The sequence below is a fragment of the Podarcis muralis genome, chromosome 12 (genome assembly GCF_964188315.1).
Source record: "Podarcis muralis chromosome 12, rPodMur119.hap1.1, whole genome shotgun sequence".
Taxonomy (NCBI): Eukaryota; Metazoa; Chordata; class Lepidosauria; order Squamata; family Lacertidae; genus Podarcis; species Podarcis muralis.
Window position 1 is genome coordinate 9,698,436 of NC_135666.1, and position 14,843 is coordinate 9,713,278.

The 14,843-nt window shown below is 46.0% G+C and overlaps 1 protein-coding gene across 1 annotated transcript in view; it reads left to right on the plus strand.

The window, feature by feature from the left end:
- Positions 1-2,492: 2,492 nt before the first annotated feature.
- The window catches only part of OXSR1 (oxidative stress responsive kinase 1), an 85,026-nt gene continuing 72,675 nt past the window's right edge, over positions 2,493-14,843 (plus strand). Inside the window, exon 1 of the mRNA XM_028751560.2 lies at positions 2,493-2,813. Within this exon, the coding sequence (XP_028607393.1) occupies positions 2,741-2,813 (73 nt within the window). The 5' untranslated portion in view covers positions 2,493-2,740. The remainder of the gene's footprint in view (positions 2,814-14,843) is intronic.

The window sequence follows — 14,843 nt, forward strand, 5'->3', positions numbered from 1 at the left end:
GAAAAGGAGACAATTTGAATTGAACATGTTATGTTTATTTTAAAGGTATTGAAATTGAGTTACAATATATCGAATCTGGGTACATAACATTTGAAAGTTACAATAAGGTACGAAATAAGGTAACAAAATGCTGACATTGTTAATTCAAAGAACGCAGAACCGGAAGGGGTGGGGAAGTCCAAGTTGTTTTTGTCTGTTTTTGTTGTTAAAAAAGAGAATGTGTTGGGTTTTTTTGTGCTATTGTTAAACTATTGTGAGTCAAAAATCCTTGCCTACCTACTGCGGATCACCCAAAGATACCAGTAGATCCAGATCTACTTCCTGTCTGCCCAGGTACAGAGTGATTTATTTATTTAGATGATTTATATGCCACCATTTGTACTGACCACAGGGTGCTTTGCAAGAAAAACAAGCAGGCAAGAATACATAAAATCCGCAAGAATAGCACAGCCCATTAAGAAATGCACAACTATTCACTGAATGATAGTTTATAGTAGCAGCAGTTGCTCCTCCCTCATAAGCATCTTTTGACCAACCACATGAAGCAATAAAGAGATGAAGCCAGACACACCTCAGAAAGGAGAGATTTCCATATGCAAGGAGCCACCACTGAAAAGGCCCTTCTCTGGGCACTCACATCATCACCATATATGGTTACATATATTTGTTTGCTTACTACCAAAAAATAGTTTCAAAGTGACTTATAATAATTAAAAAACACCAAAATCTCAAAATACATTATTGATTATAAGAGCTCATCCTGCAATAACATAAAAAGGATAAATGGATAAATAAAAACATATTCACCCAGTACCTAGAGGTTGACTGTGAGGGTGCCAGGCACATCTCACTGGGGAGAGCATTCCATAATCGGGAAGCCACCACCGAGAAGGCCTGATCTTGTCTCTGCACTTTCCTCAAAAGAGATCATGTACCTCATCCTACCTAGGGATCACCAGGAAAACCTCTTATGCTGAATTTAAAGCAAGGGCAGGATTTAAAGGTTATCTTGCAGATATTTGGGTCCTGAGCTGTGACATGAATGTTATTATGTACAACACTTAAGAGAGTTTTCTGACTAAACAGCCTATACATTCATTTAAATAACTATAGTAAGTACAAAAACAAATAGGAATACCAGCACGCTAAACATCACAATCTGGCCAGATCATACATACAGACAGTGGAGGTTTTCATCACTCCCTTAGGCCTAATTTACACTGTACATTTAAAGCTGTATCCTATCACCTTGTACAGTCCTGGCTTCCCCCAAAGGATCCTGGGAAATGTAGTTCTTTGAGGGGAACAAGGCTCTCCTAAAAATTATCGGCACCCTTAACAAACTACACCTACCAGCAGTCTTTGGGGGGGAAAGCCATGACTGTGTAAAGTGCAATGATACTGCTTTAAGACTGGTCTTTTTGAGAAATGGCACAAGCCCTACTAGGGCCTTGTTTGTTTCTATTTTAATTTAAAGAAATATTTATAAACAGCTGATATAAAATACCAAAGTAGCGTACCACAAAATATTGCGAGTGAAAATAATAATGTGTCAGAAAAACGATACAATAATCATCATTTTTTAAACGGCTGGCTCATCTGAACAGGCCTCTTGGCATAAAGAGACACCTGAAAACTAGGCTTGTGCCAAACGCCAGACTTTTAATGGAAGTCTTGGCAGACGTTGTTCAAAGCTTTGCAAGTTATTTTCTGCACACAATGAAGTTTGCATGGAGAAAAGGAGATAGAAAATAGGGTTGCAACACAACAGGGCTGCCAATCGCAGGGAGAAGCTATGCACATTCAACAGGCTTCCCTTTTACAGAGATTTTTTTTAAAAAGGAGAAAAGCACTCTGTGCATGCTCAGAGACACCTTTGCCCAAGTGGCAGCATTTGAAATACTGAGCAAAAATCTCCCGAGCTACAGTTCCTAGCTTGGCAGATGCTTTGCATTCCTACCCAACCCAGCTCAACTCTTCCTCCTTCCCAGCAAAAGGCAACATGAAGCCAAGCCCTCCCCTGCTCATCTCAGTCCTCCTCCCCAGCAACCAAGTCCTGCCAAGGGACAAAGGCGGGAACGAAGCGTGACGGACACCCAAGCAAGCCAATGTCCGGCAGGGTATCCATCCCCACCTCGCCCACTCACCAATCAGCGCCGCCCAGCCCCACAGGGGCGGGGTTCCTTCCCGGCTCGTTCGAGACGAGCGAAGACGAAGAATGCGCCTTCCGCCATCTTGGGTGCGGCGCCCATCGCCTCAGCCTCCTTTCCGCACTCGTGGTACAACCCAGCGCCGGGCGGGAGAACGGGAGTCGGCTGGGCCCGTTCGTGGAGTATACACATATATTTATATATATTAGAAAAAAAACCTCCGCACAACCCGAAATCATGCCCTTGTTTCATAATATACTGTAAGCGACAACTCAAGCGGGCGCCACGCTCAAGATGGCGTCGGCGTCCTCCCCACCTCGTGCGGGAGACGCGCGCCGTGCGGGGTGACGTCACCGCGCGCTTCTGGGCATGGGCAGGTGGGAAGAGCAGGCTAAGTTTGGCCCCTGTTAGGAGGAGGGAAGCGGGAGCAGGAGGCAGGCTGCTGTGCGTGGGAAAACTCAAGGCAGGCTCCGGTCTCCTTCTTCTCCCTCCCCCCTTCTCTCCCCACTCCCCTGCCTTTTGGGGGCCAGGCCTGCCAGCCTTCCCTTTTTCCCTTTTTGCCTGTGCTGGGGGAAGCAGCTGCTGGTGCCATGGCTGCTGAAGACTCCAGCTCCCTGCCCTGGTCCATCAACAAGGATGATTACGAGCTGCAGGAGGTGATTGGTGAGTGGGGCCGGGCACTTGGGGGGTGGGAAGGACGAGGAGGCCGGGGGGGGGGTGCTGCTCCCTCCCCAGATCTCCCCAGCTAGGCCTGGCGTGGCCAAAATGCGAGGAAGAGGAGGGTGGATCTTGCATTTCCTAGGGGGGCTGCACTTTTGCACCGTGTGTGTGCGTGAGCCTAGGAGTTGCTCTCCTCCCTCTCGCTCTCTGTGTGTTGGGACTCCCGTGTGCAGCATATAATCCTGCCTTTCAGCTGGAGGAGAGGAGCGCAAGGGGGTGTGCCTCTGCCTGGCATTTTCGCGTGTGCACTTGGGAGTGCGTAGGTCTGGGAAGGGCTGGCCTCTCCAGGTCTGTGTCAGGGCATCTGATCTGACACTTTCTCTGCCCCGCTCTTTTCCCTGAAATCTGGGGCCAAAGGGCCCAGATGGGTTTACAGTGACTGTTTTGTGTCGACAGGGTGGTTTCCCTTGTGAAACGGAGTCCTCTGCCCCTGGGGAGGAAACATTTCTGAGCCAAGCATTGTGGCCACCTTATATGTCGTGCTTGCGGAGTGGAAATTATATCTGTGATGTGTCTGTCTATCTGTCTGTATATGTACACACACACACACACGCACACACACACACGTGTGTGTGTGTTTAAATATATGTATGGCATACCATGACCCCCTATCTTAAATGTCCTTTTCTGGCTGCAAGTCTTGCTGAGGTCAAAGGGGTTGTGAATAGTGCTCTGGATCGCAGCCCAGAAAGAACCAAATTAATGTAGGGAGTTGCATGTGTCATGTTCATGCAACGAAAAGGACAGAGTGGGCATTGTGTTCTTACGGGCGTGTGCAGGTTGTGTATATATGTGAGGATGTGTGTCCGGCAGCTCTTAGCGGTGACAGGCAAGCCTCTTTCTTGGAGCTGGGTGGGTGGTGCTGGGTGGTGCTGGGGGCCTTGCATGTGTTGTGCCTGCCGCACGTGTGCTTTGGTGCTGGCGGGTGACCCAGTTCCGGAAATAATAGTTTTCTGGATGCCTTTTTTTCATTCATCTGGAGGACCATGTGTGTCTCCCGGGAGTTCATGGTGTACGTCAGTTGCGTCTGGGGAAAGGTTTTGTATTGGCATTCTTGCTTTTCAAAATACTGTAGAGCTTGCTGCTTCTTAGCTAGGTGGGAGAGTCATGCTTTCTCATGCGAAGTTGGGGCTAAGGTGTTTGTGCATGCGTGAACATGTGTGCCCTGAGCTGCTTGGCTGTGGTAGATGTATGAGATTTTGTGGAATTTGGAGTGTGCTGAAGTGATTACCGTGGACCTGAGAGATCAGGGCTTAAATCCCTACTCAGCCTTGAAGCTCACTGGCTAACCCTGGGCCAGTTACCATCTCTTAGCCTAACCCACCTCACGGGGTTGTTGTGAATATAAAAGGGGGAGAGCAGAACCATATATGACTCCTTGGGTTCTTTGGTGGAAAGATGGGATATGAACGTAATAAATCTGTGCCTGATTTGGAGGTGAAGGAGCACTTGAGTCGAGTGTTCTCATGCATAATACAATTGTATGCACCCCATTTTGTACACAATTAAAAGACCTGGATCTTATCTTGCAGGCACACAGCTATAGTTACATGCTACCAGTTCAGCACACCTACTCCTGCATGTGTGTATTCCTGTGCAAAGCTATATAGATTATATCTGTTGGCGTTAGCGCTGTAGGCTTTCCTGGGATCTCTGTCTTCTCCGAAGGGAATGGTGTGTTGCGACTTTGTACTGGGTTGTAGGTATCTGCAGGCCTGCAGCTACTCTCCCTGTTAATGATGCTCGAGGGATGAGGTGGTTTGAATACCTGTGGTTTGAAAGCTCTGGGGGTGTGGCTCTGCTATCATTTAAGGTTTTTGTAACTGGATCCTTGCTCTCCGTCAAACTTTCTCTTGCTAGAGCTGTGGAGATACAGGGCGCACAATAGAATTTTCAGTTCTTATATTTCCTCTTTGCCTCTTTAGTTTGCTGTAACAAACGCTCTCGCATTTCAGCGCTGGGAGGTGCATCTGTAAAGCCCAGGAAGAGGTCAAAACTCTTGAGGAGGTGTTAGCTGCTGGGAGATTTGAGGGTCTGTTGCATTGTGGAATTCATTGTGGGCTTGCAAAGTAAGCATTTTAGTGTTGGTGCAGCCTTGCAAATTTATAATCTATCGCTGAAACGGTGTTTGTCACCCTTCATCCTGACACCTACTCTTGTGTGGTGACTCTTCTCCCCCGCCTTGGGGTGCGAGTTCATTGGGAGGACATCAGTGTTTGTGACCTTGGAATGGATGGTGGGTCCATAGAGTTGGTGCCCAAAACTAAAGGAAGCCCTAGTCCCAACTCCAAGGAAGTTTGCTATGTATTTGTGACACCTCTGTACTGCTCATCAACCAAGCCCTCTGGTTTTATCAAAACCAGCAAAGTCAGTCTAAAAAAGTGATTGGACACAAAGCAATCTAAAAAATATATAAAAGCATCCTGAAGGATTAGTGCCAATGATCTGAAATGTCCCCTCCTCAAAACTATATAATTAAAAGTTATGGGATTTTTTAAAAAAACAAAAAAACAGGTGTTTAGTTGGCACTGGAAAGACCATAACAGAAGTATCGGATGAGCCTCTCTAAGAAAAATAATATGCAACTGGGGTGCCAACACTGCAAAAGGCCCTCCTCCTGGTGACCTCTCACCTTGACTCATTAGGACGGAAACCTGGAGAAGCAGCTCTGCTGATGATCTATTCTTAAGGGCCAGAGAGGGATACCTGACTGGAAGCGATCCAAGCTAGTCACAAGCTATTGAGGGCTTTGAATTGGGCTTGGAAATCAGGGGTGCGGGTTTTCCAGAAAACTGTGAATTGCAAAATTCTCCTGTGAATTTTTATCAACGTTTTCAGTTTGCATTGGAAAATGTTACAATGCCCACAAGAGTGCTCTGATTCAGCGTGTTCGTTCCACTCGCGTTGCTTTAAAAAGCCGAACTTTTCTGAAACTGCCCTGCTTGCCTAATTTTTTTATTTGCAGTTGACATCTCTTCTTTGTTACAATCGAACATATAAGATGGAATTCCCCCTGTGAGATTTTTCCGTCCCATATCCCTGACTAGAAGCCAGTGCAGGTCATGGAGCCTGGTGTGATGTGATCATACCTGCCAGCCCCAGTTACGATAACCCTGGTGCCCTACACTCTAGGCCTGTTGAAGTTTCCAGACCCATTTTCAAAGGCAGCCCCATGCATATCACTGTGTTGCTGTAATAACCCCACTAGGAGGTTACCAGAACTTCATTAACCGTTGTAAGGCTATCTCTGCCCAACTAAAGTTGCTGTTGGCCTGTCTGCCAAAGCTGATGAAAGTGACTGTGCTGAATCAAATAGCACCCCCAGTTGTCAAACCTCCTCCTTTGGATAGATAGAGCAGAATGCTAACCATTAAATGAGCAGATGAACCACCCACTAGTTCCGCTTCTTGAGATCAACTTGGCAAAGGCTGCACTAACAGCTCCTCTGCCTTGCCCAGGATTGAGGCTCCATTCACTGGCTGTCATTCATTCCATTTCCATGCCAAAGCTGTGGTTCAGAACACCCACTGAGTTACTGTACCTGGATGAGATGAAAAGGAGATATAGAGCTGGGTGTCACCCGCACATTGGTGACACACCAGCCCCCACCCCTCGGTGACCTCTCCCAGTGGTTTCATGTAGGTGTTAGACAGCCCGGGGGATAAAATGGAGCCCTGTTGAACCCCATGGCATAACTGAGATAGGTCAGGGCAATAATCCCCCAGAGTAATAATTCCTTGAATCAATCGTCCAAGTGAGAGCACCATCATTGCCATGTAGGGCCTCTGGGCCCCAAACTAGGCAACAGGTAACCAGACAGATACTGTGATTGATGGTATCAAAAGCCACTGAGAGGTCCAAGAGAATCAACAGGCACTTTGGTGATGCTGGGAGATCTCTGGGAAAGATGCAGCAGGGTGAAGTATGGGGATGGTAGCTGATTACAGGGCCAGAAGGGAATAGACAGGGTGATGGTGATGAATGGTGCTGCAAGATGGTGCATGCAAAAATCCAGTAGAATGTGAAGGCAGGGGAGATGGGAAGTGAAGACAATGGAAGGCCCACGAGAGCAGTGTGTAGCAAGCGCATTAGGCTCGTGAGCATGGGTATCCAACATAGTTGGCTACCAGATATTGTTGGACTGCAACTCTTATAATTCCTGGCCATTGCTGGCTGAGGTTGATGGGAGTTGGAGTCTTTCAACATCTGGGGACTATTCTGTTGACTACCCTTGTCCTAGAAGATGGCTTTCCAGGAAAGGCCAGGGATGGAACCACCCTCGTTGCGAGAGTCTTCATCCATGATAGTGTTGGAGCTCTTTACATTTCTTGGAGGTATCTTGAGGACAGATGGGGCATTCCAAGCCCACCTATTGGTTCGTTGGACTGTGGTAGCTGCTGTTATGCATCATAGCTGTGGAAGAATTGCCTCTTGGAAAATACTGGTGACACGGCCTCTCCTTTGAAGGCTTCTGAATTCTGAACCAATATTGTTGGTTGGTTCCTCAGTAGGCTGTCCCATGGCACCCCCTTTGTCTCTTTCCCCTGCAAAATAGTGAGTGACTGCAAACTCTCTCCTGGCTGTCATGGTCATGTGTATAGTACCTTAGAGATAAGGAATTGTGTCACATTCAGTTGGGCTAGTAGTTTGACAAGTTAACTGTCCCGTTTTCATCATTCAGAAAAAGCTCCCATGCGCATCGTGGCTGAGCGTTGGGGTGTCAGCCCTGGCATGCTCTCATAAGCAAATGAGTCACTTAAAGGTCAAACTCCACCACTGAGACCGTTGCTCTGCTATCTGTCTGTCCTGTTCCTCAGGTGATGGTCTGGAGTTTGCATGTGTGTGCCTGCTGTCCAATCCATGCTGTTTATTTTTAGTGGAGGCAGCAGCAGCAGGTGAATAGGGCTGGTGCCCTTTGTCTGGCTTCTACAGCAATCACAAGTAACATGACTCATTTAAGAGGCGCGGTGGGGTTTGGGGAGGAAGAGGAAAAAGAACGCATAGGTTCAAATTTTAGAAGAAGGGAAAACAGCACTTAAATGTTCCTTTTCCAGCAGCTTTCAAACGCCTTCGTTCCCAGATCCACGTTGGACAGCTGCACCATGTCTGTGAGTTAGGTTGAGAAAACTCGGAGCCAGACAAGACAAGATACTGCTCTTCTGGAAATTGCTTTTGATCAAATGCTGTCCATACTGTAATAGGGAAGTAGGAGCAGAAACCTGCTAAAGAGGTCTGCTTCTGTTTAAGCATAGTTGGTCTCTGGCATGAATGTTGCAGGCTTGCACAGACAACTTTACAGTATGAAAAGGGAGCAAGTCCCCTGGAGCCAGTGTCTGATGCAAAGATGCTGAGCTTTATGATGCCATCATTGGTTAGGAAAGGCGTACAGTGTGATGCCAATGCTCTGCTTCTCTGCTGCCTGCAAGGGGGGTCAAATGCAGTGGAGCGGGAGGCAGAGAAACCCTGATTGAGATTGGATGGCTTGGCTGCTTCTGCTAAATACTACTGGAGATTCCTTGGCTGGTGGTAGTTTGCATGTCCCATGTAATGTGTAGTTTGGTCGTATGTGGTTGTTGCTAAGTTGGGTCCTATTTCTTTTGTTGTTGTTGTTGTTGTTGTTTAGTTGTGACCAACTCTTCGTGACCCCATGGACCAGAGCACGCCAGGCACTCCTGTCTTCCACTGCCTCCCGCAGTTTGGTCAAACTCATGCTGGTAGCTTCAAGAACACTGTCCAACCATCTCGTCCTCCGTCGTCCCCTTCTCCTCGTGCCCTCCATCTTTCCCAACATCAGGGTCTTTTCCAGAGTCTTCTCTTCTCATGAGGTGGCCAGAGTATTGGAGCCTCAGCTTCAGGATCTGTCCTTCCAGTGAGCACTCAGGGCTGATTTCCTTCAGGATGGAGAGGTTTGATCTTCTTGCAGTCCATGGGACTCTCAAGAGTCTCCAGCACCATAATTCAAAAGCATCCATTCTTCGGCGATCAGCCTTCTTTATGGTCCAGCTCTCACTTCCATACATCACTACTGGGAAAACCATAGCTTTAGTTTCCTTTAATTTTATTTGTGTCGCTGAAGTCATTACAAAACAAGATGCACGAAACAAAGCAAAATGTACTATCACCCAGTTAAAACTGTGATTAAAACTGGGCATTCTGTCAAATAGAAAATTGTTCCACTGAAGAATTTGATTTGTCGTCCCCACAATCTTCCCTCCTTAAAAATGCTGCTCTAAAGGCAAAGCAAGTCGCCTTTTCAGAAGTGTCCCCCCTAAGAAAAGTTAATCAAGTGCCCCATAGGTCTTTCAGCTGATAGATTTAAATCTTTGGACAAGGCTGCTCTTAAAGGTAAAGGTAAAGGTACCCCTGCCTGTACGGGCCAGTCTTGACAGACTCTGGGGTTGTGCGCTCATCTCACTCTAGAGGCCGGGAGCCAGCGCTGTCTGCAGACACTTCCGGGTCACGTGGCCAGCGTGACAAGCTGCATTTGGCGAGCCAGCGCAGCACACGGAACGCCGTTTACCTTCCCGCTAGTAAGCGGTCCCTATTTATCTACTTGCACCCGAAGGTGCTTTCGAACTGCTAGGTTGGCAGGCGCTGGGACCGAATGACGGGAGCGCACCCCGCCGTGGGGATTCGAACTGCCGACCTGACGATCGGCAAGTCCTAGGCGCTGAGGCTTTAACCCACAGCGCCACCCGCGTCCCTGTAGGCTGCTCTTAGGTCCTCATAAATGGGTCAGACAAATAAGTAGCTAAGCAAATTTTCAGGCCTATATGGACAAGCTCTGTCCCCATACAGAATCCAGCAATGGCGTCCTTCAGCTATAGCAAAGTGCATAATAGGTTGGAATCACAGAGATGAAGAAACATTTCTCCATTTAAACATTTGTCATGTTGGTTACATAATGGGGATAAGGAGTCTGAATCGGGACTGATTATTTTGGTGTGTGTTTGCTCTTTTTTATGTAATGCAGGGTAATGAAATAATTAGTAGGGGAAGAATCATATCAATTTATTTCTCCTGTAGACTATCTCCTTTGCAACTGGCTGCTGGTCTTCAAAGATTGCTTCAGCATTTTGGACTGCGTGTTAAAACGCATGTTGACAATTGGGTGAGAAGAATGGGCTTGTTCTTATTTTCGTCCTTCTTACCTTCTCCCCCCTCCCTTCTTGACCCTCGAATTCCTGAAAGCACTGAAATACTCAACCGTTGCAGGCTGTGACTAAAAGCTCTGCAAAGAACTCGTGTAATTCATAGGAGGAAAGGTGAGAGGTCATGGATCTTGTGGGTGAGATAGGGCAGAAAAATCCCCAGGTCTTCTTCCATGGCAAAATTATTTCCATTTTGTAAATTTGTTAGTAACAATGAATGGATGCTAATTGGAAATATTACGCAAGCTTGGCAGTTCCAAATGGTTTTGCTTTGACAAGTGAAATAACCTGGCTGAATTGGATAACACCTAGGCAAGTGGTTCTCAAAGGGTGCGGCAGGAGACAGTGTTAGAAACTCAGATTTTTTTTAGTTTTCCAATGTATTTCTTATCAATAAAAAACTCAGTGAGGCACAAGCAATCTTTTGTTCTGAAGCTCAGAGAAAATGGCTTGAGCACCACAGTTCTAGAAATTACCAGTTTTGCCGTTCAGAATTTTCTAGGAAACCCGCAATCCTGGGTGTTGTGTTTCTTTTCCCCTCCACTGTCTTTTTGTTATGCTCAGTTATGGGGGGGGGGGGGAGAGAGAAAACCACTTTCACTCTACCCACTCACCACTTCCCGCCCCCTTCCAATCCATGTCCTGTAGCTTGTACAGTATATCTCACCGCCAATAGTTTTTTTTTTTGGGGGGGGGGGAGCTCTTTGAGTCGTCATATTGGAGTTCTTGGTGCAAGGCCTTAAACCTTGCACCAGTATGCGAATGGCGAATCGGCTACCTTTAAGTTGGCAAACTGCTAATGTTGCTGCTCCGAATCACATTGATACAAAACACCTCCTCTCCTTTTTTGGGGGTTAAAAAAACACTTCCTCATGCTGATTCTTTGCCTGAAAACCACCCACGAAAAACTCTTGAGTTACTCTAGTGGGCATTGTGCCATCCTGCCACCGCTGTTTGCTGAATGCTTTAAAGAGAGAGAGAGAGGAAATCCCCTTGTGAAATGTCCTTGCTTTATCTAGGGCCCAAAAGAGGAAAAAATCTATTACTCAGCACGGGTCTGATTCATTCCATTTACAAGGTATGCATTATATCTGTGTCATGATCTGGGATTAGCCTGGAGTGACTAACAGCTGCAGCGTCTCTGTGGACTTAGATCGGAGATCCTCTGCATGTGAAGACAGCAGCTGTTGGTGGAGGCAAAGATTATATAGCCTGGGTTGCGTCTATTCCTTTCCCTGTATGGTTTAGTGCAGGGGGTCAGCAAACCTTTTCAGCAGGGGGCCGGTCCACTGTCCCTCAGACCTTGTGGGGGGCCGGACTATATTTTTTGGGGGGAAAGGAACGAATTCCTATGCCCCACAAATAACCCAGAGATGCATTTTAAATAAAAGGGCACTTTCTACTCATGTAAAAACACACTGATTCCCGGACTGTCCGCGGGCTGGATTTAGAAAGCGATTGGGCCGGATCCGGCCCCCGGGCCTTAGTTTGCCAGCCACAACTGGACCTAACGGTCAGGGGTCCTTTTACCTTTACCTTTTAACCTTTAAAGCCCTATACGGCCTAGGACCCTCGTACCTACAGGACCGCCTCTCCTGGTATGTCCCATGGAGGACATTAGGGTCTTCAAACAAAAACATCTTGGAGGTCCTGGGCCACAGGGAGGTTAGGCTGGCCTCAACCAGGGCCAGGGCCTTTTCAGCCGTGGCCCCAATCTGGTGGAACGCTCTGTCCCAAGAGACCAGGGCCCTGCGGGACTTGACATCTTTCCGCAGGGCCTGCGAGACGGAGCTGTTCCACCAGGCCTTTGGCCAGGGCACAGTCTGACCCCCTCCTTCTGTAATCCTCATAGAACTCTAGTCCAATGGTTGCCATTAATTTGACTCTGAATTGATTTTAGAATGAATTGATTTTAGAATATATTTCAATTCATTGATTGTGATTTTATGTAAACTCTCTTATTTTTACTGTTGTTAGCCGCTCTGAGCCCGGCTTCGGCTGGGGAGGGCGGGATATAAATAAAAATTTATTATTATTATTATTATGGTTTAGTGAATGCATTTGGGCACACGAGTCGGTGAGTGCAGAATGTAATATTGGGCTCAAAAGATTATTGTTATTACTGTTGTCAAGATGGAAACATACATGACTTCGTTCAACTAGTGTTAGAAACTCAAATATATAAGTTAGGCACTTAAAGCAAGGTTGCAGTTGCCAAAATGGAATGTCTAGTTGCCATTTTGGACAAGGCAGCTCTAAAGTCTTATTTTTCAAATGGTGCGCTGACTGTGATTGATGATCAGTCTAACATCTGGCTAGTTCAGAGGACGACTTTGAGAACTTCAAGAGCTTTGAGAACTTCAAAAGAAAAGTCACTTGATCCAGGGACAGTCTGCATATATATCTGCTTATTCTGACCTGCTTTTCTTAATGGTGACACAGACCATTCATAGCGTAAGAATATCCTTCACAATATATTAGAGAATATGAGCAGGGCAGTGGTGTAAGTGGAGACAAGCTACAATTAACTATAACATTGTTTACTCCTCCTGCTCAGGCTGCGCAGAAAAAGCGTTTTGATCCCTAAAATTCATTCCACAGATACAATATAGCTGATAGAATTCTGCAGGATGTGATATTAGTGTGTGAAAACAGTCAAGATCCAATGATTGCCAGGCACGCACCGCCAGATGGCGGAGATGTCAAGTCGCAAGTGGACGATGCGCCTGGGTAATTTTGAACACTGCCTACAGCCCATTTTACCTTTACTGTAGCCCTGTGGGGAAGATTACGCTCATTGGTCACCCAATGAATGCTCGCAGTTGAGGCAGGATTCACATCTTGATCTCCCTGTACATACTACTTTCATGGTAACAAACTGAGCTAGGACAGTGTCTGATACGGGGAGAAAATAATTTTGCCTTTCTTAGGTCAGGTGCCTTCAGAACTGCTTAACCCTTTACTGAATGGGCTGGCTGTTGCACTTGAGTAGCAGCACAGAGTGATACTAGCTATGATGACTTTAGAAAGTTATTCTTTGTGCAGATCAAAGACCTAAATTTTTAACTTCCTTAAAAAACAATAGCAGCAAGAACTTGTTACAATTCTGCATATTTCCTTGACCTTTGCAAAGAAATAGCTAGGCAGAATTGCACAAAATAATTGGAAGTGTAGAATACATTATAATAAATCTGCAGAATTTTAAGTTTACATCACAGGTAGCAGAATTATTACTTTGCTTTGGCGCTTGAAAACTCGTGAGCACAGCTCTGGATATGTAACACTGCATTTTAGTTGGGTTTAGATTTCTCCTTTGTGGTGAAGTCAGGGCTGCTTTGCTTTAAGGTTTCCAGAATCAGGGCTGAATGAAGCATTGCAAGGGAGGGAAGCAAGGTGCCTGAGCTGCTCTGATGCACGCCAGAATAGCCGGACCAGCTGTAGCCTGAGATGGAACTGTTTTGCCTGTGAGTGGAGCTGGGAGGGACCTTTTTAGCTAGTGCACCACCTCAACCATATTGATGCTTTGCCTATGGAGTGCCTTGCAGTCGAGCAACAAAGGATGCCAGTTGCTGGAGCAGCAGAGACTTTCCATGCTTTAGTTTGTTTGTTTTCTTGAAATCAAGACAGCTATTTGTGCCAATTAAAAGGACATAAAGCATTAACATTTTTTTTTTAATTCAGTGACTGACAATCTTCAGCTACTGTCATGAGATTTGTGGCTTTGTGTTGCTTAATCTTATTTGATCAAGGCTTGTTTCCTTCGGTTACTCAACGAGTAAGATTTGCTTCCTGGTGTAGTGGCTTAAATACCAGATGTGTGCATTCTGTATGCTGCATCTCTAATTGGATGATCTGTGCATATGCATTTCAGCATTCTCCATGTAGTCATTTCCCTTCTTTCAATGTCCTTACAGCAGATCTCTGCTGTAAATGGCCACATGAATGTCAATTTGCACCAGCCTTCTGTTCCTCACGCTGACCGGCTCAGGTGCATCTGGGAAGCCCACAGCCAGGATATGAAAGCAATAACCTCTCCAGCTCCCAGTATTTAAGAGGTACAGTGGTACCTCGGGTTAAGTACTTAATTCGTTCCGAAGGTCCGTTCTTAATCTGAAACTGTTCTTAACCTGAAGCACCACTTTAGCTAATGGGGCCTCCTGCTGCCGCCACCACGCCGTCGGAGCCCGATTTCTGTTCTTATCCTGAAGCAAAGTTCTTAAGCTGAAGCACTATTTCTGGGTTAGCAGAGTGTGTAACCTGAAGCGTATGTAACCTGAAGCATATGTAACCCGAGGTACCACTGTACACTGCTTTTGAGCCAGGAGGTTTTGCTTAATCATTATGACCAGTAGCTACTGTGTTCCCATGTATGTTTTCGTCTTCTTCTTTTCTCAAAGCTATCCATTTTTTGTGCCCCTCGCCACAAAGTACCTTTTTTGTTTTGTTTTTTAGGAACAGTTTGTTAAGGCTTTCAAGGAAATACAGACAACAAAAACCCGGAGCATATACACATATATACTTGGTTGTAGCAAACGTAAGACCAAAACAAGCAGACAGCAGAAAATCTCCCGCAAATATACAATACGTAAACACATGAACAAATAAACACTCAGTGAAGCAATAAAAGGAGCTGTCTTTTATGTAATTAACTAGCCGAGCATAACAAGAAGGGAAAATAATTAACTCAGCCAGCCTGTAATAATAAAGCAGTACGAGTTGATGGAGGAAGCCAATCACCCTCTTTGTCCGAAAAAATATTTAATAAAACAAAACCATTCCTTTTCTTCCGAATGTCTCAACAAATGAAACTGATTTGTAAAAA